The 27710-nt window shown below is 35.4% G+C and overlaps 1 protein-coding gene across 6 annotated transcripts in view; it reads left to right on the plus strand.

Moving 5' to 3' along the window:
* Positions 1-27710, plus strand: part of LOC141462796 (sodium channel protein type 2 subunit alpha) — a 57909-nt gene that overhangs the window by 5482 nt on the left and 24717 nt on the right. Inside the window, exons 3-16 of one of the 6 annotated variants that reach the window (XM_074144830.1) lie at positions 574-663; positions 2404-2532; positions 3012-3103; positions 4201-4473; positions 7906-7969; positions 8521-8662; positions 9462-9668; positions 11110-11400; positions 14571-14951; positions 15956-16088; positions 17728-17966; positions 18881-19054; positions 20717-21073; positions 22655-23134. In XM_074144830.1, coding sequence (XP_074000931.1) covers positions 574-663; positions 2404-2532; positions 3012-3103; positions 4201-4473; positions 7906-7969; positions 8521-8662; positions 9462-9668; positions 11110-11400; positions 14571-14951; positions 15956-16088; positions 17728-17966; positions 18881-19054; positions 20717-21073; positions 22655-23134 — 3052 coding nt within the window. Of the gene's footprint in view, positions 1-573; positions 664-2403; positions 2533-3011; positions 3104-3199; positions 3292-4200; positions 4474-7905; positions 7970-8520; positions 8663-9461; positions 9669-11109; positions 11401-14570; positions 14952-15955; positions 16089-17727; positions 17967-18880; positions 19055-20716; positions 21074-22654; positions 23135-27710 lie in introns of all 6 variants that reach the window. The other 5 variants (XM_074144832.1, XM_074144834.1, XM_074144829.1 and 2 more) reach the window with 5 other exon arrangements.

Below are 27710 nucleotides of genomic sequence, written 5' to 3' on the forward strand. Positions count from 1 at the left end.
CTGTATATAAAGCAAACTAATAAAATAATTATCTCCCTAAAATTTCCCTCAGCTCTCTTACTATGTGACAACTAGCTTTCAGTATCTTTCAATATATGTATTATAGTGATAAGCAAAATTGTTGATACATGCCAAATTTTATGGTGAAACATAAAAGTACAGTGAAGAAAGTGTATTTTTCACTGTGTTTTATGCATGAAGTAGATCAGGTTTGTCTAGATTATCCAAAACGAATGTGGTTTTTTGTGATATCCGACTAAATTTGAAGCTACTACTTCAAACTTTCATATTTTTATTCAAAATAAAAATTTATCTAAGGTCTTCTTAAAATTAAGGGTTGGGGTTTTATTTTTATATCTTTCAGAATTTTAGCTTTTAGTGTGCGATTGTTCTCTTACAGCTATAAAGCAGTGACTGTGGAAGCTTTAATGTATTCAGGGCTTTTCCCTGGGTGTTAACAGAGCAGTGGAGGGATAAAATAGCTCCTGATAGTGGAAATCTGCCAAAACAGCATGTTATTTGATACTCTTTTTATGAGCTTTTCTGGCTTACGTTCCTTAACTCTTAACCTACATTATTCAGCATGCTTATCATGTGCACTATTTTGACCAATTGTGTATTTATGACTATGAGTAACCCTCCAGACTGGACAAAGAATGTAGAGTAAGTTAAATGGATTTTCTTTGAATGATATTCAGTAATCTGAAATAAACGGCTGTAAATTATTTTATATTAGGATGGTATCTACTGGCAGCAGCTACTTTGTTGGCATATCCTTTCAACAGCTATTCTGATGCTAGTTTCTTCTATGTGATATTAAATACATATATTTTACAACACTTGCCTCATTACAAGTTGTTCAATGTCTACCCTCTGTTTGCAGTACTAAATGGGGAATGTAAGAAGAGAAGCTAGTCTTATGACCATGCAAAAAAGCGGATTATTAACGTTTTTCTACTGCATTTTTTATGTCTGTGCAAATATGCAAATACATTCTCCCATCTATTGCAATAACCCTAACAGATAAGGGATCATCTGATGGATGGCTATGTTCACTACAGTGCATCTTTCCTTTACCAAAGACAACCTAACAGTGGAAAGCTTGTATGAAAAATAAACTATTAAAAAAGTGTTTAAGTGGTTGGCTATTCTTCCCATAGGAAGAGAAAAGGTCCAATATGATGTCAACTGCTTGGTGCTGATATACGATTGGTGCACATTTTGTGATAGTTCCAAGGCTGTAGACCACAGTGTGAAACACTGCTCTTTATGGTGCTTCCTTTTTCTAATACCATTTTATGCTTCTGCTTCTTTTTCATTCCTAATTGCTTTGGATGATACCTACGTGTTTAATCTTCAGTAATCAAAATTTAAATCATGGGGCTGTTGAAGTCAGTAAGAGACGTTCTCATTTTGAGCTCAATATGAACATACATGTATTCAGGATGTCCACCATAGGGTAAATATTTATTAATAAAGATAGCTAGCTTGAGTATTTCTACATGTCATTATATTGTGCCATTTAGATATACAACAGAAGTCCTTCTCATCTGTTGAGTTGTGCAGGAAAGAAAGTTTTGGTTTTGTAATTCAACTGGAAAAATTTACATTGCAAAATTGGTTTCAGGTTGGCTTAAGTCTGAAAACCAGTTCAAGCCTTTTAAGCAGCTTAATTTGAATTATTTTCCGTTAAGATATAAATGAAACAAAAAATTTCAAGATTACATCATTTGGAGATAGAAAATTGAAATTACTCAGAATGCCAGAATTAAATATTTTTACTTTTTACATTTCAACCACATTTTTTAGCCAGAATGAGTAGCTGGATTTTATTGGCATTTATCAATATTTTCAGTTGTTCTTGCGCAGAATTTTGCATCTGAAAACTCTTGTTTCACTCCAGTGCTATGCCTGCCTGTCTGAAGGTGAAGTACTGGATACACCCACTCTGTAACAAAGTGAATGAGGACTGATGAGGGTTGGCACGTTGCCAGCGCATGGTACATTTCAGCATAATGATAACATTGAAGAAAGAAATTTTTAGTCTGGAAGCAACTTCTGAAATCCTGACATAATCCATCTTTGTGTTTTGTTATAACATGGATTCAAATTGGACATAAACATGCATCAATGAAGTAACCAGGAATTTTGCAACTGTCTCGTTGGTATAGATTATAGAATTTGAACTTAAAGCTATGGGTTGGCATTTAGTCTTTTAATCATAGTTTGATTCCTCCTTCCTTATGGTATAAATTCTGCGGATGGTTAAAGTTGGTTGTAACTTCCATTAAATTCTTATGCCACTTACAGAGAAGAAAATGAGAATAAAGCAACTAAAGAACATAATGTGTAAAGATAATATGTATGTGTTTCTATAAACTCTGTCTTGCATATTTTCCTCAGATACACATTCACTGGAATTTATACCTTTGAATCACTTATTAAAATTCTTGCAAGGGGCTTCTGTTTAGAAGATTTTACATTTCTTCGAGACCCATGGAATTGGCTAGATTTCACTGTCATTACATTTGCGTAAGTCTTCTACTTTTTTTTTTTTTATTAAGAAAATCTTTCTGATAGCATGAAATTAGTGACTAAAAATTGCCTCATATTTTGTCAGCCAGAACATTTGGAGCCTGGACTTCCTGCAGTTTCAATATGTTTCTTCTACCTCTTTTACACATTTTAGTATTTCTAACTAAGCATGTGCTGCAGAGGCCAGCATTGTGCGCCAGACTGTGAATGCCACCAGCCTGAATTGTTCATATCCTGTCTCCTTTCTGCATACCAGAATTAAAGGAATCCTTTTGACTTCCTCCTATAAGCTGACCAAATTAGGTTTCAAACCTCAAGTCAATGTGGCTTATTTTGATAAAACTTAATTTTATAGTCAGAAGCATATTTATAACACAGGCAAAATACAGTGAACGGTGAAGAGGTCTTGATCAAAGACCCAAGCAAATAGGATAAAATCTGCCTCAATTCTGAGTAACTGTGATTTAATTCTACAGGTATGTAACAGAATTTGTAAACCTAGGCAATGTTTCAGCTCTTCGAACTTTCAGAGTATTGAGAGCTTTGAAAACTATTTCTGTAATCCCAGGTAAGAAGTAGTTGGTGTAAGGTGTTAGGCCCCTCGTATCTCCAACTGTTATTTGTGTGCTGTCATTGTGTTTGTGTGTGAACTCCCCTATTACAGATATGTGACAGAGTTTGTGGACCTGGGCAATGTCTCAGCGTTGAGAACATTCAGAGTTCTCCGAGCTTTGAAAACAATATCAGTCATTCCAGGTGAGAGCTAGGTTAAACACTGAGGCTGACTTTTGTTCCACAAAGGCTGTACTCACGTTTTTAAAGCATAAGCCTTGTTTGCTACACATTGCTAACAAAATAAAAAAGCAGGAATCAAGACATGTAATTTTATTTAAATTGATTCTTGCTTTTCTTATATTAGTTGTGGTTTCTTTTCCAAAAAATCAGCCTTTGAGTTTAACAAATTCTTGCATGAGATATTTGCAGTAAACAGCCTATGTGATTTGCATCTTATGACATCAAGCTTTCTTTTACATTTTTTAAATATAAGTTAATTTTAAGCTTTCATACTGATGCAAATTTTATCATTTATTGCAGGCACTTGATATAGCAACTTAATTCAATTTTAAGTCATATATAAAGAATTAAACTCTAAAGGATAGCATGGGCCATGCATGGGGTATTGTCTTAAAAATGTGTTTCTTCTCCAAACCATCACCCCTCTTATATTGTAAGAAGATTATTATGAGGATATCATTCAAATATGCTCTTATAATGTCTTTATAATGGGTTTACTAATGCAGAATACTTTTTAAAAGGTTCATAAAAGGAAGGTTTGGGCAAGAAGCATCAGCAAAAGCAAATGATGCTTTTCTATGTAGGGTTGAGATATAGCATGAAAAATAAAATCACTTGTTTTGGCGTAAACAACATGTTTGGTATTTTCTACTTTTTATTTCTGTACACTATAAAATAAGCATAAACTTACAGCTTTTCATTCATCTTCATGAGTAATAAAGCTTTTCATGAAAATTACTGTATCACAAATATTAGACTCATTTAGTTGTCATTTTGCATGAAATCTTTATATTGTCAGGAAAAATCACATGTTTTTTTTGGTGTTTAATATCTGTTTAACATCAAAATAAAAATCTTTTCTCTTTGCAGGGTTGAAGACTATTGTGGGAGCCCTAATTCAATCTGTGAAGAAGCTCTCAGATGTTATGATCCTGACTGTGTTTTGTCTGAGTGTATTTGCACTAATAGGGCTGCAGCTGTTCATGGGCAACTTGAGGAATAAATGCCTGCAGTGGCCTCCAGACAATTCTACTTTTGAAACAACTGTTATTTCCTACTTTAATAGCTCTATAGGTGAAAATGGTACATTTATTAATACAACAATGACGACATTTAACTGGGATGAGTACATCGAAGACAGAAGTAAGAGTTAATTATATCACTATTGCATTGATTTTGTAGATTTTTTTTACACAGATATAAAAGCATCAGTATTTTCTCATTGAAATGAAAATGGTGTAATCTGCCCAAAAGACACAAAAGCACTCATTTTGTGTAGTAAATAAAAGAACAGTCATAATGTAGCTTAACATACTCATAATATTTTACTGGGTACCAGAATATCTTTTTACCTTTTACTGACTACAACTTTGAGAGTAAATGCTCCTTGTAGCACAAAGCAGAAATTTCCGTGCTAGTTTCAAGCCTCTTGAAATAGTGTGACAGATCTAATATGGGATCTGAAATTGTATAGCTCCATTACTGCCAGATAATGCCCAATATCATAGATTCACATTTGAATGTCCATTAGCGCATGAATCCTGCTATAGCATATAAATGCAGCTGTGTTGTTTCTTCTGGAACTTCCCGAGTGTCTCTGCACCCCACTTCCTTGCTCAGCACAGGCATGCCTTTATGACAGTACTGGTGGTTTATCCCATGTTTCTTATTCTAGCGAAACAAGAAGTGCCATATTGCGTATCCTTTAATTTGTTTCTTATATCTGGAAAATCAAGAAATTAGCATTTTGGTCTCCTTTGTATCTCATAATACAGTATTTTCACCATTTTAGGTAGTTAATGTCACTACCGTGTTAACAAAAGTTGTTTTAAAATTCAGATAGCGCAACTCTGGACATATCTATAGTAGATTTAGTAGATTCTGTCTTTCATAATGGTAAATAGCTTCAGTCTCTCCAAATTATCTATTCAGTCTCTCCAATTTACTTTAGTGTATTTAGGGTTTTAACTTTGTAGTTAGGCATAATCTTAGGCTTTTTATAAAGTCTGTTTAAATGTTGTTAACTGATGCCTGTATCACTGAAAGTTAGGAAACCTCAGTTTAATAGCTCAAGCTTTTGGATCCAAGTCTCATTGTCTTGTAATCTTTTAATATAGTCTCAGGATGCTTGTAGTATCATAGAAATGTCGTCTTGGAGAAGATTTTGGGTGATAACCTATTCTTAAAAACATCTGAAAAACAGATTCTATTCCATTCCCCTTTAGCTGCTTCTGGTACTAAATCACACAAATAGAAAGTTTTTTCTAAATATCTGACCTAAATTCTCCTAATTTCAGATTGAATATGCTACTACTACACTGTGGATAAGATAATCATAGGCTACTTATATTAGTCTTTATGAAATTTTAAAACTGTTATCTTTATTTCTGGTTTTCCTAAACCAAGCAAGCCTATTTTCTGTTTTTCATTTTCTATATGTATTTTAACATTTTTTTCCTTTTTTTGACTTTTTCCAATTAGTCTGGGATTTTGGTTTTTCTTTTTTGTTTGGGTTTTTTGTTTTGTTTTTGTTTTTGTTTTTTTTAATGAGATGCTCAAATCTGGTACTTACTTCTCTAACAAATTACAAGTAATCACCTCATGTGCCATATATGCAACATTCCTATTAACACATCTCAAAATGACATTTTTATATCAGTACCGTATTGTTGATTCACACTCAACTTGCAGTTCATGACAGTCACTGCATCTTTTTTGTACAGCTGTGGCTGTGGCCGTGGCCAGATCCTGTCTATTTTGCATTTACGTATTTGATTTTGCCTTGTCAACTGTTGCATTTTCCACTCGTCTCTGTTGAAATAAATCCAGTTGCTTTTGGACCAGCTTGTCACTTTGTAAAGGTCATTCTAAATTTCAGTCATTTTCTCTCCTAGCTTGATGTCTTCAGAATCCTTGACGCATTTTTTTTCTATTATTTCACATCTTGAGTTGGTAATGAAACTTGTTATGAAAACCATGTATAGCACAGATTCCTGGAGATCTTCAGAAAGATGCCCTTATGAATTGACATTGGGCCACTGGCAACTGCTCTCTGAGAGTCTTTTTTCTAGTATTTTGTAATGATTCCAGCCAGAACATATCTTCTTTATTTGCTTATGAAAGTGTCATGTAGGACTTGTACCCATGACTGTTGTCCTGTTATTAAGTTGGCAGGAGACAGGAATAGTTTTACATATGGCATGTTGTTTACAATCTCATATTTAGTATTTTTATTACCTTATCATTATGATCCTTGTATTGAAAAATTTATTATTTAAATGTTTTCAAAAATAGTAGGCTGAGAGTTGAGCTGACTGGATAGTTTAACTGGATCCTTTTCTTACCACAGACAATTTTGAAAATCCAGCTTGGTGCCTATGTGCATCTGTAAACCTCTTAAGCTTTTCAAGTAGGGGTTAGGTCTCTCATGGAGCATGACTATGTGAGCACCGGAATGTCTGAAAATCCACTGTTTCCTTATCTGATATCTGAGAATAGATTGCAGATGCACAAGTTATGCACATAATCTCTCTCTCTCTCTCTTTAAAATAAGCAGATTTTATGCTGTCTCTCTCATATACTGGTGGTGACAGAGTAGAAGCAGTCAATAGGAACTGGTTGCAATTCCCTGTTTGTCTCTCTAGCATTAGCCCTCAGTTAGTTCATGCCAGCTAAGCTAGTCCATGCCAGCTGGCAGTGAATCTCAAGAAACCATCTGCTTCCTGGGAACAGCCAGAACATACCTAATTTTGGCAACTTTAGCTTAATATGCCACCTGACCCAAAAATCTCCACTAGAGATGCCCATTTTACCATAAGAATCCCGAGCTAGGAATTGATGGCAAATTGTTTTTCCCTTTCTACCTCAAAGCAGAACAAAGAAAAGAAAAGAATGTGCTGGGGGCTTTTAAGACTTCCATTTCTTTAAATTATATCTTACATCATTTTGATAGTTAGCCTATTAACAAAATACATATGGGTACTTCAAGTACGTTTCTCTGCTATAGAACTCCTTTATAGTAATTTTTATAATAATGTACAATAAAAGCTTGGTTTCTCCCTCAGCTGCTCAAGTCAAGATCCAGTTAGCAATTTCTTGTGCATGTTGTGTTTTCATGCTGCAAAAATTTCACTACTTTTTCAAGTAATATTTGGATAAAATAGTATGTAATAAATAATTATAAACGAATAACATTGAATGGCATGTATCAAAATGCATGAACAAAGGCGGGGAATCACTCTCATCCTATGTCTTGTTTCCCTGTTATTTATTGACTCATTTGCTAACATACACAGTTTGGTATTCCACCCATTGTATCTTACTCGTTTTGGTAGGTTACTGAGAATTAGCTGTATAACTACCTTTCTATTTTCTAAAGAAAGCCAACTTCAAGACCCTATAGAAGGTCATTTTCCTGTCAAAACAGTATTTTCCGTGCATTTTTTCATTTCTAATCATTACATGTTGCAGTTAAGCTGTTAGCTCTGCTTATTTCTTTAAAGTGTAAAAGTCTATACCATTGCTCAATTTCCATTAGGTATAAATGATGTAGTTCTCATCACCTTTTTCATACAGGTCATTTCTACTTCTTGGAAGGACAAAATGATGCTCTGCTGTGTGGCAATAGCTCAGATGCAGGGTAAGAAAATAGTCATAATTTTTCATTATACATCAAAAGAAAAGAATTAGCTACTTAGAATAGCTCAGGTGGTCAACTTTAGTATCAAGTATACTGTAGATTTGCAAATTACCAATGTTTTGCAATTGAAGCTATACCTATGTGATTTGAGCTTATGCAGGCACTTTCTTCAGCATCTTAGGCTAATTTTGTAAAGGTAACCATATGAACGCTATGTGCATAAATGTTACTGCCAGCTTGCTGACAACTGTTTATCACCATGCTAATTGACATTCTTCTCTTGTCTTGGTTAAGATGTGTTGATATGACAAATTGTGGGGAAGGGTAGATTACTGTTAGCTATATTATTAAAACATTGAAATATCATTAGGAAATGGAATTAAAAAATGAAAAACAATAAGATATATATTTTTATCTTAGATATGTAGAATAAAATTTTACTTGTTCATAATTTCATTAGCAACTGGTACTCCTGAACAATTTTGTGATTTACTATAGCATATAGTAATTTAGAGTAGTTGTTAAAAATAGCATTTCCTCTTCTTTTGTAGTCAATGTCCAGAAGGATATATATGTGTGAAAGCTGGTAGAAACCCCAACTATGGCTACACAAGTTTTGATACATTCAGTTGGGCATTCTTGTCACTGTTTCGATTGATGACTCAGGACTTTTGGGAGAATCTTTACCAGCTGGTGAGGACTTACTAAAATAAACAGCACCATCACCAATATCATTACTACATAGTACTTGCATAGTTATTTTCATTCACGTATCCTTAGGGCCTTTGGAACAGAAATCATCTTTTATTTCATATATGTAAGCTGTCTAAAACAATAGGGACCTTGTTCATGATTTAGGTTCCCATGTGCTACTCAAATACATAAAAAGAAATAGCGGCTATTTTGTGAAGTTGGTTAAGCATTATTGTTTCTTTTCACAAATGAGTAAATGAACTTAACTTGTTAAAGCTTCTTGCCCAAACATGCTGTAAATAGATGCTAGTTAAAGTGATTTGCAGTCTAGTACAAATATATTGTCTTTTAAAAGGTTACATCTTGTCCCTGAACTACGTGAATTCTTAACCTGAAGGACAGTGATGTTATGTAGCATGACATTTTGTATGCTGCACTGTCTTTGTGGCATTGTAGTTTGGGACAAAAAGGTAAGATGCTGATTAGTGGCCCCACTTATGTTAGATTTAAAGGCTGTAGTATAGATGTATAGTGGGGGCAGCAACTGCTACTACATATTCTCATTGGTAGAGTTCTGAAGTATTCAAGCTACAGAATCTTATTTACCTTGACTGTAGTAGACAGAAAACTTGGATTTTTGCACATGTAGCCAGGATATAGAACTATTTGTATCTGGAAAAAGTAACTAAATAGTTTTGTGCTAACACAAAGCAATCTTAAAATGTATTTCTAGATTGTAACACAGATGCTACCATATTTAAAAGTCTGCTAAAAACGTGTATTATCTCTTTTTCCCCAGACACTACGTGCTGCTGGGAAAACATACATGATATTTTTTGTTTTGGTCATTTTCCTGGGTTCTTTCTACCTGATTAACTTGATCTTGGCTGTGGTTGCCATGGCCTATGAAGAACAGAATCAAGCAACTATGGAAGAAGCAGAACAGAAAGAAGCAGAATTTCAGCAAATGCTGGAACAACTGAAAAAGCAACAGGAAGAAGCTCAGGTATCCCTATAAAGTAAAATTCCTTCTTCCATTCATGATTGTGATCGGATGCTTTATGTCCACATATGAGAATACTTTTACTCCCCTGCTCCTAACAATATATTACTTTCAGGTTTATACATTCCTTCAATTTGCAAACAATCTTTAGTGTTTTCCATTCTGCTGGCTTGATTGAATCTGATAATTTGTGACAAAAATGATAACCAATAAGCTAAAATATTGGATTTTCAAATTGGAGATGGAAACTAACTTTTTTACTGAGCACTTGAACAAGTTGCCTAGAGTCCTTGTGGAATCACCATCCTTGGACGTAATCAAAAGCCACCTGGACATGGTTCTGGGCAACCTACTTTAGGTGACCCTGTCTGTGCCAGGGAGTTGGACACGATGACCTCCAGAGGTTCTTTTCCAACCTCAACTATTCTGTGATTCTGTGAAATGGAGATGTGGGGGAAAAAAAAACACCCAGGAATTGTGCTTATTTAAGTAACAGAAGCAAAACTATTGTAGGTGCTGTGAGAGAAATATTTTGCTTCATCAACATTCGGCTTTTTCTACTTCTTCCCCAGCTCTCACAGCAGAAAGCGATAGTTATCCAGTTTTAAAGAAAACTGAAAAAAGTGGAGAAACTGGAGAAAACTTCTGTACTTCTGTGGTACAGATGTCATGATTACATACTGCTTTGAAATTCTTTTTCATTTTTTGAAGACTCTGAAATCTTTAATAGGATAAATGATGATGTCTGCTGGGCATGTGGCCACACAGAACAGAAGTTGAACTATGTCTTCAATGTAAGAACATGACTAAAGTCAGCAATAAGGGTTTTTTGGTTGGTTGGTTAGTTGGTCTGTGTTTGGTTTTTTTGCTACAACTTGTAAATAAATGTTGATCAAATGTTGCACACGTTTGAAACTTTAAACAGCAACAGGACTTTCATAGCCTGCAGTTTAAGTCAAATCTGATTATGATTTGCAAAACTGAGATAAACAATATTACACCAGATCTTTACTAGACTAGAGAGTATTCAAAATCCAGCAAAATGGTGTAAGAAAGTGTTGCTTCCTGTTAACAGGGTTTTTTCCTGTTGTTTGACCCTTGATTCCTTACTTTTACATAGTATTTCAGGTGAAAAATTCATTGCAACATATGCTCCAGTCTAAAACAGATGCTTGTTAACTCGGTTCTCTGACATCTTCGTTCTCTCGGTTAACTTAGTTTTCCCTTGGGCTGCTCTAACTCCTGGTTTATGGAGCAGTGGCAAATTATGGTTTATGTGGTGTTTCACAAATTATACTTCTTATGATATACTGGGTTCATTGAATCGGGATCATTGCTTTCATTTCAAAATCAGAATTTTTTTAAGAATGGCAATAAATTTAAAATAGTGAGTAGTGTGTGTTTGTATAAATGTTGTAAATTGCGTATGTGCTTGTACGTATAGGCAGCAGCAGCAGCTGCAGCAGCTGACTCAAGAGATTATAGTGGAGTAGGTGGAATAGGTGGATTCTCCGAAAGTTCTTCTGAGGCATCAAAACTAAGCTCGAAGAGTGCTAAAGAGAGGAGAAATAGAAGAAAGAAAAAAAAGCAAAAAGAACAATCTGAAGGCGAGGAGAAGGATGGGGAAGAATTTCACAAATCTGAATCAGAGGACAGCATCAAAAGGAAAGGTTTCCGATTTTCCATTGAAGGGAATAGACTGACATACGAGAAGAGATTCTCTTCCCCACACCAGGTACCATAGTATTATTACCTCTTAAACACCTTTGTTGTCTGCTCATCATATAAACAAAACCCTGTAAAGTAGTTTGGTTATTCTTGCAAAAGATACCACAAATTCTTTAATATAGTAAATCAAAGTATGACCAGGTTAATACGCACCGCCAAAGATGAAACTATAAGAATTTTTTTTTTATTCTGAATTTGTGTGAAAAAGCAAAATAATGTGTATTAATTAAAATGAGTTGTTTCTTAATGAAAATGGACCTATCTCCCCATCAAGATGGATGTATTCAGCATGATCGGTGGCTTCAAAATTTGGTTCATGCATACAAAATAATTTCATATTTTAAATCAGAAAAGTACTAAATTTGGCACGCAAAAAAACCCAGTAGAAGTTGCATAAATGTTCATGTGAAATTTGACAAATTAATTGATGTGAGACTGTTAATTGTGTTATCTTAAAGAAGGTGGAAATAGCTGTGGCAATGTGTCTTTGCATGTGTTCTCTTACATTGAAACACCAGTGAGTCAGAGTGCCATCTGCATCTCCCATCGAGACATTTATTTCATTTGATAAGTTTTATGTTATCCCTTCTACAGTTTTGAGAGCTCCTCTTCATTTGTCCACCTCCAAATCTCCCCGTAGCACTTCAAGTCCAGATCTTGCATCCATTCTGTCCTTTTTCTGCCCCTTTGTGTGCCTCAATATGCTTCTTCCTTTTATCCCCACCTTCTCAATTGTCCCTGGTATTTATGACTTGCTTTCTCCCTCCTTTTAGTCACTATTACTAAATTAATTCCTTCCTTTTAAATCCTCTTCTATTTCTGTCTCTGGAAAGCCTGTTTCATCCCTAAATAGATCATGAGCATCCATATTCTCTTCATGTATCACTTTCTCCAGCTCCCATTCTCAAAGAAGCTCAGACCTCTTCGTCCAATATTTTCTTATTAAGGACTGTCCTCCTTAGACCAGACTGTGGTGGGAATATAATGTTTCCAGCTTCCTATTTCTACCAAGTTAAATCCTCCTTCCTCTTACTTCCTAACATGCTTCCATTTTTAATAGTGCCGCATCCTTCCTTCCCGTTCCACCCCCCTTGTCCTTGATCTGCCACCATTTTATGTTGTTAACTGTCTAAATAGCCTCTGTAAGACTTCATTGCTGAATTTAGATAGTTCATGATTCATTCTGTTCCTTATACAGATTTTCACACCTATATCCACTGACTTCAACTTCATGTTGAAGACCCATCTGATCCCTTAGGTGCATATTCTTGCTTGTGTCTTCATTCAAACTGCAGCCTTATTCAACTGCAACTCAGTTCATCCATCTTGTATGACATGAAGCGTTCCTCATACAACCTGCTGCTCTTACCTTTTCATCTCCAAGTTCATTTGCAGCTGTTTACTCTGACAGTCTAGCAATCCCCTCCCCTCTGGTTTTCCAACCCTAGTTCCTTTTCACTCTGGGTTCTAGCCACTAAACAGAAATTCCACTCACCACTTTTTAATAACCTTTTCCTAGACAAAACTCAGGTTTATATCTCATCTTTGACATTTTCCTTGACATTTCACTTGCCTTCAATGTAACTGACCATTATATTCTTCTAGAAAACTTATTCTTCCTAACATTCATGATTTTTTCTCCTCTCAATTTTCCTGATTTAGTTGTGCTTTAGAAGATCAGACCTTTGACAGTTTTCTAAGTGATTTCCACAAGGCCTTTTGCTAGTTCCCATCTCTCTTTCTCTCACTCAAAACTCTACTCTGGACACACAAGTGTGAATCATTTTTAACTTGGACCTCTTTCCATGTCCCAATTACTGATGTATTCATCAAGAGTGTTGTTGCAAAGAGCACTAACCTATCTCATTGCTTTTACCTAATTTGCTAGTACCTAAAGATATTTTTTTTTAAACCATAAAACATACTGTGCCTAAAGTTCTTCCCAACCCACCTTGTCTACTTACAGTAAACAAGTGAAGTCCCAGCTTTGACTGACCCATGCCAGCATCCATAACCTCCTGTTAAATTTTCAAACTAGTTTCTTTGAGTTCTTTCTGGTATGCTGCCCCTCATGCTTGGAAGAAGTTCCCATGAGTTTCCACAGAACACTTCATTGCTTTCCTCAAATCCCTCTTTAAAACTCTCTTTTACCATGCTGCCTACAGAAAGCTTGACAGGGAAGTGACTTCAGGTGAGCTAAGAATACTGTTTATCATACCCATCAATTTTGCCTCCTTGTATTCCCTCTCTTTTTGTATCCATCTGTTGTGTTACACTTAGATGATAAGTTCTTTGCAGAGTGCCTTTTTGTTCTGCATTTTGCAGTACCTAGAACAATGGGGCTCAGGTCCATAAAGATAAATTGCAGAAGAGAAACAAAGACACTGCTTTGTTATGTATCATCTCTGCTGTTCATAGAGGTCTTGGGTGAAATCAGGTGCTAATGCTAATCAATCAAGTAAAGAGAATCACTGATATGAATTAAAGTTAAGACCATGTGTAATTTTTTGCAAGTTTAGAGCATTATTTTGACTCTGATCCTGAAAAGATCCTCCCATGGCAGGCCATTTAAAGAAATGGCCACATGAATAAACTGATGAAGATTAGTGAGACTGTTCTTATAAAATTACAGGCATATCTTTGCATATTCAGGATAGCTAAGACTTTAAAAAAGAAATAAAAACCTTATTGTGGCCTCCTTTACTAATATCTGAAAAAATATGTATGTTTTTTAAACAAGGTAGTAATTGGGAGCTACCTCTGTGTGCAGACTGAGTCATGGGAAATTTGCCTAAAATTTTATTTACTCAGCCTGTCAGACTAATGCCAACCTGGGGTAAATAGTGTCTAGATGTGCTTACTCAGTTTATGAACAGTTGGTAATAAAACAGTCAGAATGGCAGAGGAAACAATTCTGTCAAGCAGTTTCTTTTACTCTAATTAAACCAATTGATTTCATATATCCAAAGTAGTAAAATAACTAGTCTTTGTCTGTCACTTATGTGCTCTTTGTTTACTATCCAAAAGGGAGTGTATTGGGGGGGCTGTACCAGTTCATTTCTTTGTAGATGACCTTACCCTTTAAGACATATTAACACTGTGGTTTTTTCCCTTGTATGAAAAAATTAAATTTAAAAGGATTTTCATCTGATAATCATTGTTTTTATTTGCTTACAGTCTTTGCTGAGCATTCGTGGCTCCCTGTTTTCCCCAAGGCGCAATAGCAGAACAAGTCTTTTCAGCTTCAGAGGTCGAGCCAAGGATGTAGGATCAGAAAATGACTTTGCTGATGATGAGCACAGCACTTTTGAAGACAATGAGAGCAGAAGAGATTCTCTCTTTGTTCCTCATAGACATGGTGAACGGCGCAACAGTAACATTAGCCAGGCCAGTAGGTCATCCAGGACAGTCCCTCAACTTCCAGCAAATGGGAAGATGCACAGCACTGTGGATTGCAATGGAGTAGTTTCCTTAGTCGGTGGGCCGCCAGCTCTGATGTCACCTACTGGACAGCTTCTGCCAGAGGTGATGATTGATAAAGCAGCCACTGCTAGCAATGTAAGGAAGTCTGCAGTAGCTCAGGCATGATGTCCTCTCCCTGTATGATCACCTACTGCTTCTACAAATTTAGTCACTTGTGAATGATTCCCTTTCTGGCTAAGCTGTGGGTGCTCCTTTCATATATTCCAGTTATAAGCTAAAGCAGAAACTGAAAATACATGCAAATTTACTGGAATTATCAGAATAGCATAGTAAACCATTGAATAAATGTACTATGTGTAATCTTATACCCGTTGATTCATTATGCTAACTGAAGACTTAACTGGAAGATTCTGTATTCGTATATCAGACTGGATATCAAAATGAAAAAAAATTAATTATATCTACTTAATGGAATATATGAAATGAGTATTTAACTTCCCGTTGACCATATATGGAACTTTTAATATCACACTGATAGTACAACTTACATGGGTTTTGGTAGTGTTCCTGTCACATAGTTTATTTTTTAGGGTTTTTTTTTTTTTTTGAGATGTCAGCTTTATTAAATATTTTTTCTTTTATTTTGTTTGTAAATGTGTGCTAGGAAATTGGTAATATATTCTAAATTAAGAGTTATCTTAAGACTTAAGACTATCTTAAGACTTACTCTTTCTGCTTTTACTGCTAGCTGTGTGGGCGGTGCATTTTCATGTTTAGAAAAAGACCTTACTGCCTAATTAGAAAGATATTTATGGTGGAGCTCATTGACAAGCATTGTGGAAGTTTTTATAGTCTAAAAACTGTTTATAGTCTAAAATCTGTTTTAATGTCTCAGCCCTGTTTCAGCAAAATACTTAAAACCACATTGTTTAAGCACAAGAGCAATCCTACTGATGTATTTGACTATTTGCTATATATAAAGTTAGGCATATGTTAGTCTATTGCGAAACCATGACATAAATGGAGCATGGTGCAGGAGAGCAGAGTGTTTTAAACCATTATACTTTTATAATAATTTACAGTGTAATTCTTATTAAATGAACAATCAATAGGCTATTTTATCAGTGTTTCATTTTCAGGGCACTACTACAGAAACTGACTTAAGAAAGAGACGGTCTAGTTCTTATCATGTTCCTATGGACTACCTAACAGATCCTAGTGCAAGGCAAAGAGCAATGAGTATAGCCAGCATGCTTACGAACACAATGGAAGGTATGTAACAGAATTTTTGTATGACAATGCCATAAAGTGCTATTAAATGTATGATACATCAAGTAGCAGTGGTGTTTTAAGGCAGCTATTTCAGCCTAAAGGTTACAGGCAAAATGATATTTGTATACAGAGGTAGTATTTTTTTTTAAAGATGGACTGATGTATTTGGAAAAGCAGTCAAGCTTTCAATATTCTAATAGGTTTGAGGTGGAAGCAGAGAGCAGTTGATCAGTGCAGTGTTTCTCTAGAAAAGTTATGTTTTGGGGTAAAAGCTATTTTTAAATTCCTGAAATGGCTGTGCTTCTTGCAGTAGAACAAGCTCCTTCTAGCGATTCACCAGACATGCTGTTTCACAAAGGAAGGATCACATTGTTCTTTCTTTAAGGCTAAATACAATGAATCTGAATCATGGAATTAAGCAACTACTTGTAAGAAAAGGAAAAACATTACTTTGATGATTAAATGACTATGCCCAAAATAGCAAATAGGAAAGTAATAATGAGCAGTTTTGCACATGTGGAATACTGTCTAATAGACTGTTTGTATACTGTCTAAATAGTTGTGTGACTTAGGGTTTGTTCTAAATGTTTATCTTTAATGAAGAAAATTTTAAATATTTTACTCCTTCTATGTACAGAATCATAGAATGGTTTGGGTTGGAAGGAACCTTAATGATCAGCTAGTTCCAACGCCTCTGCCATGGGCAGGGACACCTTCCACTAGACCAGGTTGCTTAAAGCAACCTTGCCTTGAACATTTCCAGGGAGGGGGCATCCAGAGCTTCTCTGGGCAACGTGTTCCAGTGTCTCACCACCCTCACAGTAAAAAATTTCTAATCTAAGCTAAATCTGCCCTCTTTCAGTTTAAAACCATTACCCCTCATCCTATCGCTACACTCCCTGATAAAGAATCTCTCCCCATCTCTCCTGTAGGCCCCCTTTAAATACTGGAAGGCTGCCATAAGGTCTCCCCAGAGCCTTCTCTTCTCCAGGGTAAAATGACCCCAACTCTCTCAGCCTGTCCTCATATGGGAGGTGCTCCAGCCCTCTGATCATCTTTGTGGCCCTCCTCTGGACCCACTCCAACAGGTCCATGTCCTTCTTATGCTGGGGACCCCAGAGCTGGACACAGTACTCCAGGTGGAGTCTCACGAGAGCAGAGCAGAGGGGCAGAATCTCCTCTCTTGACCTGCCGGCTACACTTCTTTTGATGCAGCATAGGATGAGATAGGCTTCTTGAGCTGTGAGCGCACATTGCCAGCTCATGTCCACTTTTTCATCCACCAGTACCCTCAAGTCTTTCTCTGAAGGGCTGCTATCAATCCACTCATTGCCCATCCTGTATGCCAGATTTCTAAGACAAACTTCTATTTTGCATCCTATGTAGCATTTGCTTGTGAATGGTTATTTTATCTATTGAATATTTAGTATTCTTTTTACATAAAATTTAAAACAGTGGGACAGATTATTTTTAATTGCAACTTATTTTGACTGACAGTAACCTTGGTTTCAAAAGGTCTACAATATCAACAGTTTATCAACACTACCTTGGAAAGCAGCATTTAGGCTTCAAGAAAATACCCAGGTGATGCTGTAATAGGCAAAGATGTTTAAAATGTTATTTTCATTTCTCTCTCTAGAACTGGAAGAATCCAGACAGAAATGCCCACCATGCTGGTATAAATTCGCTAACACTTGCTTGATTTGGGATTGCTGTACTCCCTGGCTGAAAGTCAAACATATTGTAAATTTGATTGTGATGGATCCATTTGTTGATCTGGCCATTACTATCTGCATTGTTCTGAACACCCTGTTCATGGCCATGGAGCACTATCCGATGACAGAACAGTTTAGCGGTGTGCTTTCAGTAGGAAACCTTGTAAGTCTTTCATGATGTATGTCAAATGCATTTTTAAAAAATAATTCTTCTGTGACCCATGTTTAAAAGCAAATGTTGACTACATATTTATAGGCTTGGAATGGTTGAATTTAAATTTAAGTTTTACTGAATCCCTCTTTGCTGACATTTGTGGATTTCACTACTTGCTTTATGGAACAAAAGATAGTAAGATTTATTGAGTCAATATGCATTTTGATTTTTAAAACCTTCAGCTTTTGTCATTGAAGCTGGTTAAAGGAATTTATCTAATATTTTTTCTTGAGTGGCCACTTACAAATCATAAGAACATTCAGTTCCACTCCCACACCTGTTCCGGTCCTAAGTAGCACCTCCTGAAGTCCTGGGTGTTCAGGGAATTGTAGAGGGGAAAGATCCAGTAAGGATGGCAGATATACTGCAGTTCCGCAGGAAAAGGTTAAATGGCATGACAGTGCCTTCCACCAGTCATCCTGAAGAACAACAGTTCTGCTCATGTTTCAGTATAATTTTTTTTCTTAATAAAATAATTGTCCATCTCATAAACTTATCTTTTTGCCTAGAGGCAAAAAGATGTCCCAGGGGCAAAGATGAGATCTAAGGAGGAAAAGCAGAGCATTAAAATCAGAAGAGATTCTGTGTCCTGGTATTTATACATGCATATTAGCAGGCTAGATAAAATCCATATTTTTCCCATTTACCTCATTTTCTTTGGAAACCAAACATTGCAAGGTATATGTAAACTTCAAATCTGAATTTAATTCCTAATCCCAATGTATGGCAATACAGAGAAGCTGTTCAGAATTATAATGGATTTCTTGCTGAAGATATAACTTACAAAAGTTGATACTGTTATTTTTATTTTTTTTTAATATTTTCTCATTAAACTGGAGTAAGAAATTATATTTTCCTTGCAGGTGTTTACTGGAATTTTCACAGCAGAAATGTTTCTCAAGATAATTGCCATGGATCCTTATTATTATTTCCAAGAGGGCTGGAATATTTTTGATGGTTTTATTGTGAGTCTTAGTTTAATGGAGCTTGGCCTTGCAAATGTAGAGGGATTATCTGTCCTTCGATCATTCCGATTGGTAAATATACTAAATAAAATATGTTTCTATGTTATATTTTTGTAGTTGTGCATACATGTTATGCATTTTTCATTTGTATATTATATATTTGGCTAAGACAGAACTTTTCATAAGAACTTACAAAATACTAAATTACATGCCCACTAGATGGCATGTATCTATTATGTCATTTGTTTTACGTATTATCTTGGTAATGTCTATTTCTTCTTCAAGACATTGTCAACATCAACTCTGTTCTTGCAGTGAGTATTCTTTAACTTTTTAAAATGGCAGTATCTCTTAGAGTGTTTTTCTCCCAAGATGAAGGAATAAAAATTGCAAGAGCCGCAGGCTCTCATTATCTGTGACTGAAGATCAGTAAATCACTTAGTAAATAATGGATTAGTAAATAAAAGTTTATTGACAGTTTTAGCTGATAGACTTCCATTGCCAGTTTACTTACATGCTTAGTTTTAGAGGAGTGGTGTTAAGATTTTTCTTTGGATAGGGATTTTTCGTCACTACCAGCTGCCTTCTCTGCAAGGGTCCATCCACTGTTGAACAGCTTTTCTGTTCAGAAGTCACTACAGTATCTCTGTCTGTTATTAGGTATCCCTGTCATGAATAGGAACTTGAAAAACCTTGGCCTTGCTGCAAATCCTCTTCTGAAAAGACCTACACAATAAGAGACATGAAGCTAAAATTCCTAGTCATCAAACTCAACTTTTGCCTTAAATAAAGCAAAATACAAATTAAAAATTAAACAAACCCCCTTTGAAAAGAAGGGGGTTAAATTAATCCGTTTGTTTGTTCTCTGTATAGCATTAAATTGCATTCTGCCTGAAGTCTAATATATGTCTGGATTGACTTCTCCCTCAGTAATAGAATTATGTTTTTAACTTCACATCTATATATTTTATTTATGTCTCATCCCATGAAATTATATTTAGATTTAGATTCCTTTTAGTATTCTCCTCTTTCAACCATCTAAACACTTGCCGTATCTTTCCAAATAATTTCATTTTTGTCTGTTTTAAGTTGTATTTTAATATAACACCTTCCTTTGACTGTCTTTCTCACTGTTGTGTGACAAACTTTGTAAGACAAATTACAGTTATTTTAAATAACCGAAAAGATATCATTAAAGATAGTTGTGAGTAACTTGTATGCCTGTCATTAATAACTCTAGCTTGTTTCTCTTTCTAAGAAAACTATTTCTTCCATCTTTCTGCCAGTTAAGATGAATGAGATCTGTAAGTGTCTATACACTTACAGTCCTGTCAAACAGATCACATTTCATAAGTGCTGGTTTATTTTTAGTAATATTCCCTTAGAGTTAACTAAAGGAGAAAGATTGTTTTGTCCAACTTTTCCAACAAGTTTATAGGTATCTAACGTCGCCAAAAGAGGCAAAGTCTGAATTGGAGACTTTGTGATAATTGCAATGTAATTGAAATGAGCATAGGGACAGTATTATTGAATTCTTATGACATGAATCAGGATGTAAGACTGCAGATTGCAGTCTAGTATTGTACAAAGAACTGGAAATACAAATTTTGTAATTAAAGTTTCCAAAGGTTACATTAGACATGATTTAGACACAGGATAACTGAAATATGTATAGCAATAATTTCATTACAATTAGTGACATGAATAACTATATATTACTCTTCTGTTTTGCAGCTTCGAGTTTTCAAACTGGCAAAGTCTTGGCCAACTCTAAATATGCTGATTAAGATTATTGGCAACTCAGTGGGGGCTCTGGGAAATCTGACCCTGGTGCTGGCCATTATTGTGTTCATTTTCGCTGTAGTTGGGATGCAGCTGTTTGGGAAAAGCTACAAGGAATGTGTCTGCAAGATCTCCAGTGACTGTGAACTTCCACGCTGGCACATGCATGATTTCTTCCACTCTTTCCTGATTGTATTTCGAGTGCTGTGTGGAGAATGGATAGAAACAATGTGGGACTGCATGGAGGTTGCTGGCCAAACTATGTGCCTTACGGTCTTCATGATGGTCATGGTGATTGGAAATCTAGTGGTACGTAATCAGTAGGGATTTTAAAAACTATTAGAACATCTTTCATGTTTTTTATAATTTAGAAATCAGTGATGAAGACTGGTGAAGGACTTTAGGAGATCACGTAATTCCTTTGGCCTTTCTCTAAGTCATGTTCAAATATACCTTGATTGTTTATGAAAAATGTTTGTCTACCTTCTAAATCTTCATTAAGTTTATAAGATAAATGTGAGTAAGATAAATGCCTTCTAAAAAACCATCTAGCTTAAATCACCTTTTACAGCCAATTAAAGTGACTGGCTTCAATAGTGATGGAAAACAGTTGATCTTCATGCCAACATTGTATCACATAAAGGCTTTCTGTTTCCACTTTCAGTCTTTTCTTTCTGAAACAAAATAAGCCTACCTGTTCAGGTTTTTTTCTCATAGGTGATGATTTCTAAACTACTTAGCCCTTTTGCTACTGTCCTCTGAATTCCTCCCAAGCAGCATTTTGGATAGAGACACAAGTACCCAAAAATGTGGAATAATTATACTTCCATGTCTTACATACAACATTCCTTGATATACATACCGAAATGACACATGAAATTTCTGTACCAGTATTGCTTTCCTGATGCAGCCTATATGCCCTTTTCTGCAGTGCTTCCACCTTGCCAGTTTTCACACCTTCTGTGTGTGTACTTTTCATTTTTCGTAACCAACATTTCCACACTACTGCTTCACAATTAAATGCCATATTGATTTTGAATCATTTCACCAATTTACCATGGTTATGCCTAACTTTCTTGTTGAGTGCTAGAATCCCTTCTCTTTTTTGTATCATCCACAAATTTTATAAATATGCTTAGCCACAGGAATAAGTACCAAGTTTAACCAGACTAATGTGAGACTCCTGTGGTATACCTTCTAAAATATTCTTCAAGTTTGAACAGGAAGAATTGACAAATATAATTGAAATATGATTTTTAATCAGTTTTGCACATAGTCCGTCATAATTACGTGTACTCCAGACTTCTCTTGTATGTTTTTAAAATGTCATGCAAGAAAGTCTGAAATAGTTTCCTAAAATTGAGTTGTATCGCATCTGTGGACTCTTTATCGCTTAGCTAGTTTTCCTGCCCAAAACAAAACTAGACTGATATATTCTTGGTGAATATATAAGTTATTATATTCTGAATTAGATACACTGAAACTATGGTCTGTTGAACTGTAGAGGACTGGAGTCTGCCTGCGTTTTCCTTGCCTGGGAACACTAGAGCGGATGTAGCTTGCATAGGTTACTACATCAAGGTGTATCCTGCCTCCTTATGTCATTCTTCATTTTGAGGAACAGACCTGCACAGTGTGGAAGAGAAAGTCAAGGAACAGCTCAGATTTTCACCTATATTAGTCAAGTTAAACAAGCTAAAAATGTTTTTGGCAAGTTATAATAAACTATGGGGGACAGGTATTACAGACTGGAAAGAATAGCAGGAAGGTGGGTTGAAATAAAGTGTTATCTGTGAAATAAAAGTTATGTCATTGAACAACCCATAATGGAATTACTTTTATGGCTAAAAAATAAGAGATCCAGCATATTTTCTCCTTACTGTCTTTTAGGTACTCAACCTCTTTTTGGCCTTGCTGCTGAGCTCATTTAGTTCAGACAACCTTGCTGCTACAGATGATGATAATGAAATGAACAATCTACAGATTGCAGTGGCAAGGATTCAGAAAGGCATAGATTATGTGAAGAGGAAAGTGCGTGAATTCATCCAAAAAGCCTTTGTTAGAAAGCAGAAAGTTTTAGATGAAATCAAACCTCTTGAAGACTTAAACAACAAAAAAGACAGCTGTATTTCCAACCACACAATAGTAGAAATAGGTAAAAACCTTGCCTATCTTAAAGAAGGGAATGGAACTACCAGTGGTATAGGCAGCAGCGTGGAAAAATATGTTGTTGATGAAAGTGATTACATGTCATTCATAAACAACCCAAGTCTCACTGTGACAGTGCCCATTGCTGTTGGGGAATCAGATTTTGAAAACTTAAATACAGAGGAGTTCAGCAGCGAATCAGACCTGGAAGAAAGCAAAGAGGTAGGACCATTTCTATATCTGAAATGTTCTGATGCTTTTCTTTATTTCCTAAGGTTACTAGTGTTGAATTCAAATGTCTATTTAATTCCTATATAACAGCATATAGAAACTTGTAATGGTATTTAAGGCAAATTGATGTAAGGTTGCGGGTTCTTAATGAGATGGTAGTACAGTATTGCATTTACAGTAATAATCAAGATGCGTAAGACAATTTTTAAGAAATTTAATCCTTTTCTCTATTTTATTTAGTTAAATCAATAGCAAGAAAATAAACCAATTGAATAGCTCTGGATACCAAGTGTCTTGCAAAATGTGTGTGGGTTATGCAAGTTTCTCCATGCTTATTTCATCAGTGCAGTTTATTTAGTCTCTTGTCTGCTTTCTGGAGTGCCTCCTGTCAAATTAACAGTTCATTCTTATGCTTTTAACCTTTTTGATATTGTCAAAATATGTCTAGATACTTCATAAGTACCTTTGAATACTGGACCAGCATCACTAAACAACTTCGTATAAATCACTAATAACCCATCCGATAGTAACAGAATCACTGAAGAAGTGAAATAATGGCCTTATGGTAAAAGAGTTATGAAGCTTTATATCTCAGTATAAGATCCTTTCATATGGCTATCCATTGTCATTTTCAAAGCTTTAACATATTTGAGTCTGTTACCTACTGTGACTGTAATAAAATATACCTTTTTCTGGCACAATGAGGTGCCAAACGGACAAAGCCAAGCTAGCATTTAGTGAGTTGCAGTGGATGCTGAAGCCATCATTTTCGTGTTAACCCAGTACTCTGTCCTGTCAATTGTACATGGTGGAGGCACACCACCTCAAGTGGCGTAAGTCTATGCTATACTTAGTATCGATGCTAGTTCCCTTGGCATTGGCATGGGTATTTTTGAACAGTACTGCATGCAACATTGTAGATATAAACAAACATAAAGGTTTACATAAGTGATTTTCTTGTGCTTGAATCTGAGGGTATAAATATGGATAAGATTCTAGTAATTCTGTTGCCAAGATCGTTTTTTTGTACAGACTGCATGACACAGTCATATTTTCTTATTTCTTATCAGAAATGTCTATTGTTATTTCAAGGGGTTTTTTTTCAGATTGTGTCTATTAATATTTATCTTACTCTTCAAAACCGTAACTTGAGTGTAGAACAAAGCAGTTGTTGTAGTTTAACCTTTAATTGTTCTGTGTAACAAAGAGGGTGATTATATGAAAATTTCTTGGTCTAAATGTAGGATTTTGGTTGATTCTATTCTATCTTTGTACATAAGATGAGAAAAGGAATCTTCTTCAAGCACCTATACACTGCATAGGGCAAGTGCATTGTTCTGTCCTTGCATTGTTCTGCTGTTCCATTGTTCTATTGTCCCATTGTTAACTGTTTCAAAATTTACTGCTACCAAAGGAGCAGCAAATTCTACTGCTAATCTGCAGCAAAAACTACTCCTAAAATTCCATCTATCAGTGAGACCGCCTATAATGATTGCATATGACAGTAATGGCACAGGTTATTTTTCTGTCTTTTAGTAAATCACATAGTTTCTTGTCCTTCTGGGTTTGTTCTTTTTTCCTGCCAATTGTGTTCAAGTCCATCTATCACTTTCAGCCTTTTCCCTGCTTAGCAACTAATGATAGCCAGGGGATGTACTGAAAGTTTGGTAATAAAGTGTCTGAAGTTAAAGTTCAGTACTAGAAAACAAATACTTCAATTTCTTCATCACAAAATATTTATTGTTGTCTTGGTGGAATAACAAATACCAATCTGTCATTCTGTATTTTTCTGTAAAGTTAGTATAGTGTTTTTATTAGTTTCAAGGGTGCTGTCAACCTAAACCTATCATTTTTCATAAAACATTCTAAATGGAGAAGATACTGTTTATTCTGCAGATATATTGTAACTGGCAACGATGCTTCAGATGATATTACTGTATGAATGACAGTAAAAGAAAATTTTCTGACGCAGATACAGTCTGAGGTGTTGACTCTGAAGTCCCAGTATGATCAAAAGTATGCACTCAGGAAAATTTTCCTCTCTACGCTTCTTATTTTGTGCTCCAACCCATATCAGATTAATTCTGATGATGTTACTGATTCTGATACTACCACTACTACTCATGGTAGAAGTAAACCATGTTTTAAATTGTCCCATATACTTCTCCTGTGCTTGTTCTTTTTTAAAAGTTCTGAAGTTATGTACATACTAAGTTTTACCAAAATAGATTATAGCTTTGATAATTTTTAATTGGCATCTTCTCTGCAAAAAGTAATTTGGAAGTGTAATTGGATTCTTCTATTTTAAATACTATATGTCATTAAAATGACTGAGAATGAAGTAATTTAAATATTTTCATTGGTGATTAGTAGAATAATTAGCTGCTGAAGTCTGTTTTTAAAAATGTAATCACAGGACTCTTCTGTACTAGTGGAGTATCCTCCATTTCTTATGCTGAAGCTACAATTGTGCAGAAAATAATTTGTGATTCACTGAACAGTGGTAGCAAGGAGGAACAAGACTTGTTAGTGCCTAATAATTAAGGCATCTGTTTTGAGAACAAAATCTTTCTCTGCTAAAAAAATCTATTTTTTTAACAGTCAATAGTCAGTGGCTAAAATGGAGAAACTGGCTTGAAATAGAGACCAAAACCTGATTTTCCCATATGAATTCCCTTGATTAACAACATTCTCTTTTTTGCTTCCTTTTGTAGCTTGCTCAGTCTTTAACTATTTACTGCACAAGAGCATTATGTCAGTAGAAGAGATGGGGGATGTACCTTATTCAAACCTGTAGGCTGGTGGTTAGCAGGACCGAGTATGACCACAGTGACAATGATGCATCTATTTCTTCATTGTGTAGCAGGATGGTATGACTGCTGACTGTCTTCATTAGCCAAATCTTTTCTTTTCCCAATAGAAATACGCCAACTGGGTTATTCTACAAGGTGACAAAAATGTTGGTTTGAATTCCTATAGGGAAAATTTTAAAGCATATTATCCCACATTTGAGATGAGCTCCAGTCATTAAGGTTCCACCATAAAAGAAAGGCTTTCTCCTCCAGATACAATATTTAAAAGAAAACAGAGTCCTCATTGCATTCTTGGAGGCACTTAATCCTGTAAATGTGTGTGGTAATTATGCTTCAGGAACTGCAAACTGAAAGAAAGAAATGCATATTCAGTCAGGAATGAGCTAGTACCAAGCAGTTTTGACTGGTCAAGCCTGAAACTCTTGAGTATATTGAGGACCAAAATTTCTTACTCTTGCAGAAGTTGAAGATGAAAAATTGAAGGGAAATGTTTACAAATTTCAGGCACCTTCAAGAGAGACATAGCAGTTAAGCAAAGACATTGTGAGCATATTTCTTATTTAATTGCCTAAATTTCAAATAGGTTTTAATCCCAAAATTGTATTTTTAATCTTAGTCCTAGTTCCTACTCTTCACGAGATAATTCTTATCCACCATGGTTTTTGATATAAGAGGAGTGATGGCTTATTAGCACAGGACCAACACTCTTGTAATGAAAGTAATCTATAGCAAAAGAAGGCATTTTTAAAATTAAAAACGTGACTACAAATGGCTTTTTGTTCAAGGCTTCATCTTTTTATCATGCCATAACGTGCCTTGCATTTCTGCCCTCTCATGTTTTCCCATTTATATGATTCTGCTGTTGCCGAGTGTTGATCTGCCAGTCACTTCATTGCTTATACAACAAATTAAAAGACTTGAAGTTAGGAACTGCCACCAAACCACATTCCATTAGCAGTATCCCAAATGAAAGGCACTTTAGGCATCCATGTACTGTGAGAACACCCTGCACAAGGTAGCCAGGTGCTAATGAGTGTCTGTTCTGTGTGCTTTTGCTTTTCTCTATGTATACCCATGCAAATACATATTCACTGTGGTATAGGGCAATAAGTTGAATTTCTGCCAAGTAATTATCATTTATTAGCAAGTTTTAATTAAGTATATTAATATTTGGTAAATTCTTTTTTATAACATCCATCTTGTCCAGTATTTTGACGGAAATGTTAACTGGATTATGCCTTTCTAGAAAAAATATATACAATATTGTACATGCCAGTAGATTTGAATTTACAAGGAATTTTATAGAAAATTGCCTGAACTTAAACCAGAATTAATTGTGAGAACATTGTGTCCATAAGAATGGTAGCGGAGAAATACAGTGTAATAAGGGAATTGGAGAACAAATCTTAAATAAAACTTTACCATGGAAGTAGGGCCTAGGGCCATTAACAAATATGGAGCCAATGTGTCTGTTGTCCTATATGTAAAGGTCTGTGGACATGAGCTGCATTACTGCTATCCAGCGTAGAAGCTATAAAAATAATTTTTCCTTTTTAGATCCTTAAGTACTACAAGGAATGGTTTATATAGAAGATATTTTAGTGCATGTATAGCTGTGTAGTGATTAGATTTCTATGCTAAGTGTAACTTGTAGGGTAGTAATTACACCAAGATATACAAAGTTACAAGATATTTTTAAATGCCTTGAAAAATATGGGATCTCCTAATGCTGTTACAGACACCTTAATAATGTG

The sequence above is a fragment of the Numenius arquata genome, chromosome 3, assembly GCF_964106895.1.
Source record: "Numenius arquata chromosome 3, bNumArq3.hap1.1, whole genome shotgun sequence".
Classification (NCBI taxonomy): domain Eukaryota; kingdom Metazoa; phylum Chordata; class Aves; order Charadriiformes; family Scolopacidae; genus Numenius; species Numenius arquata.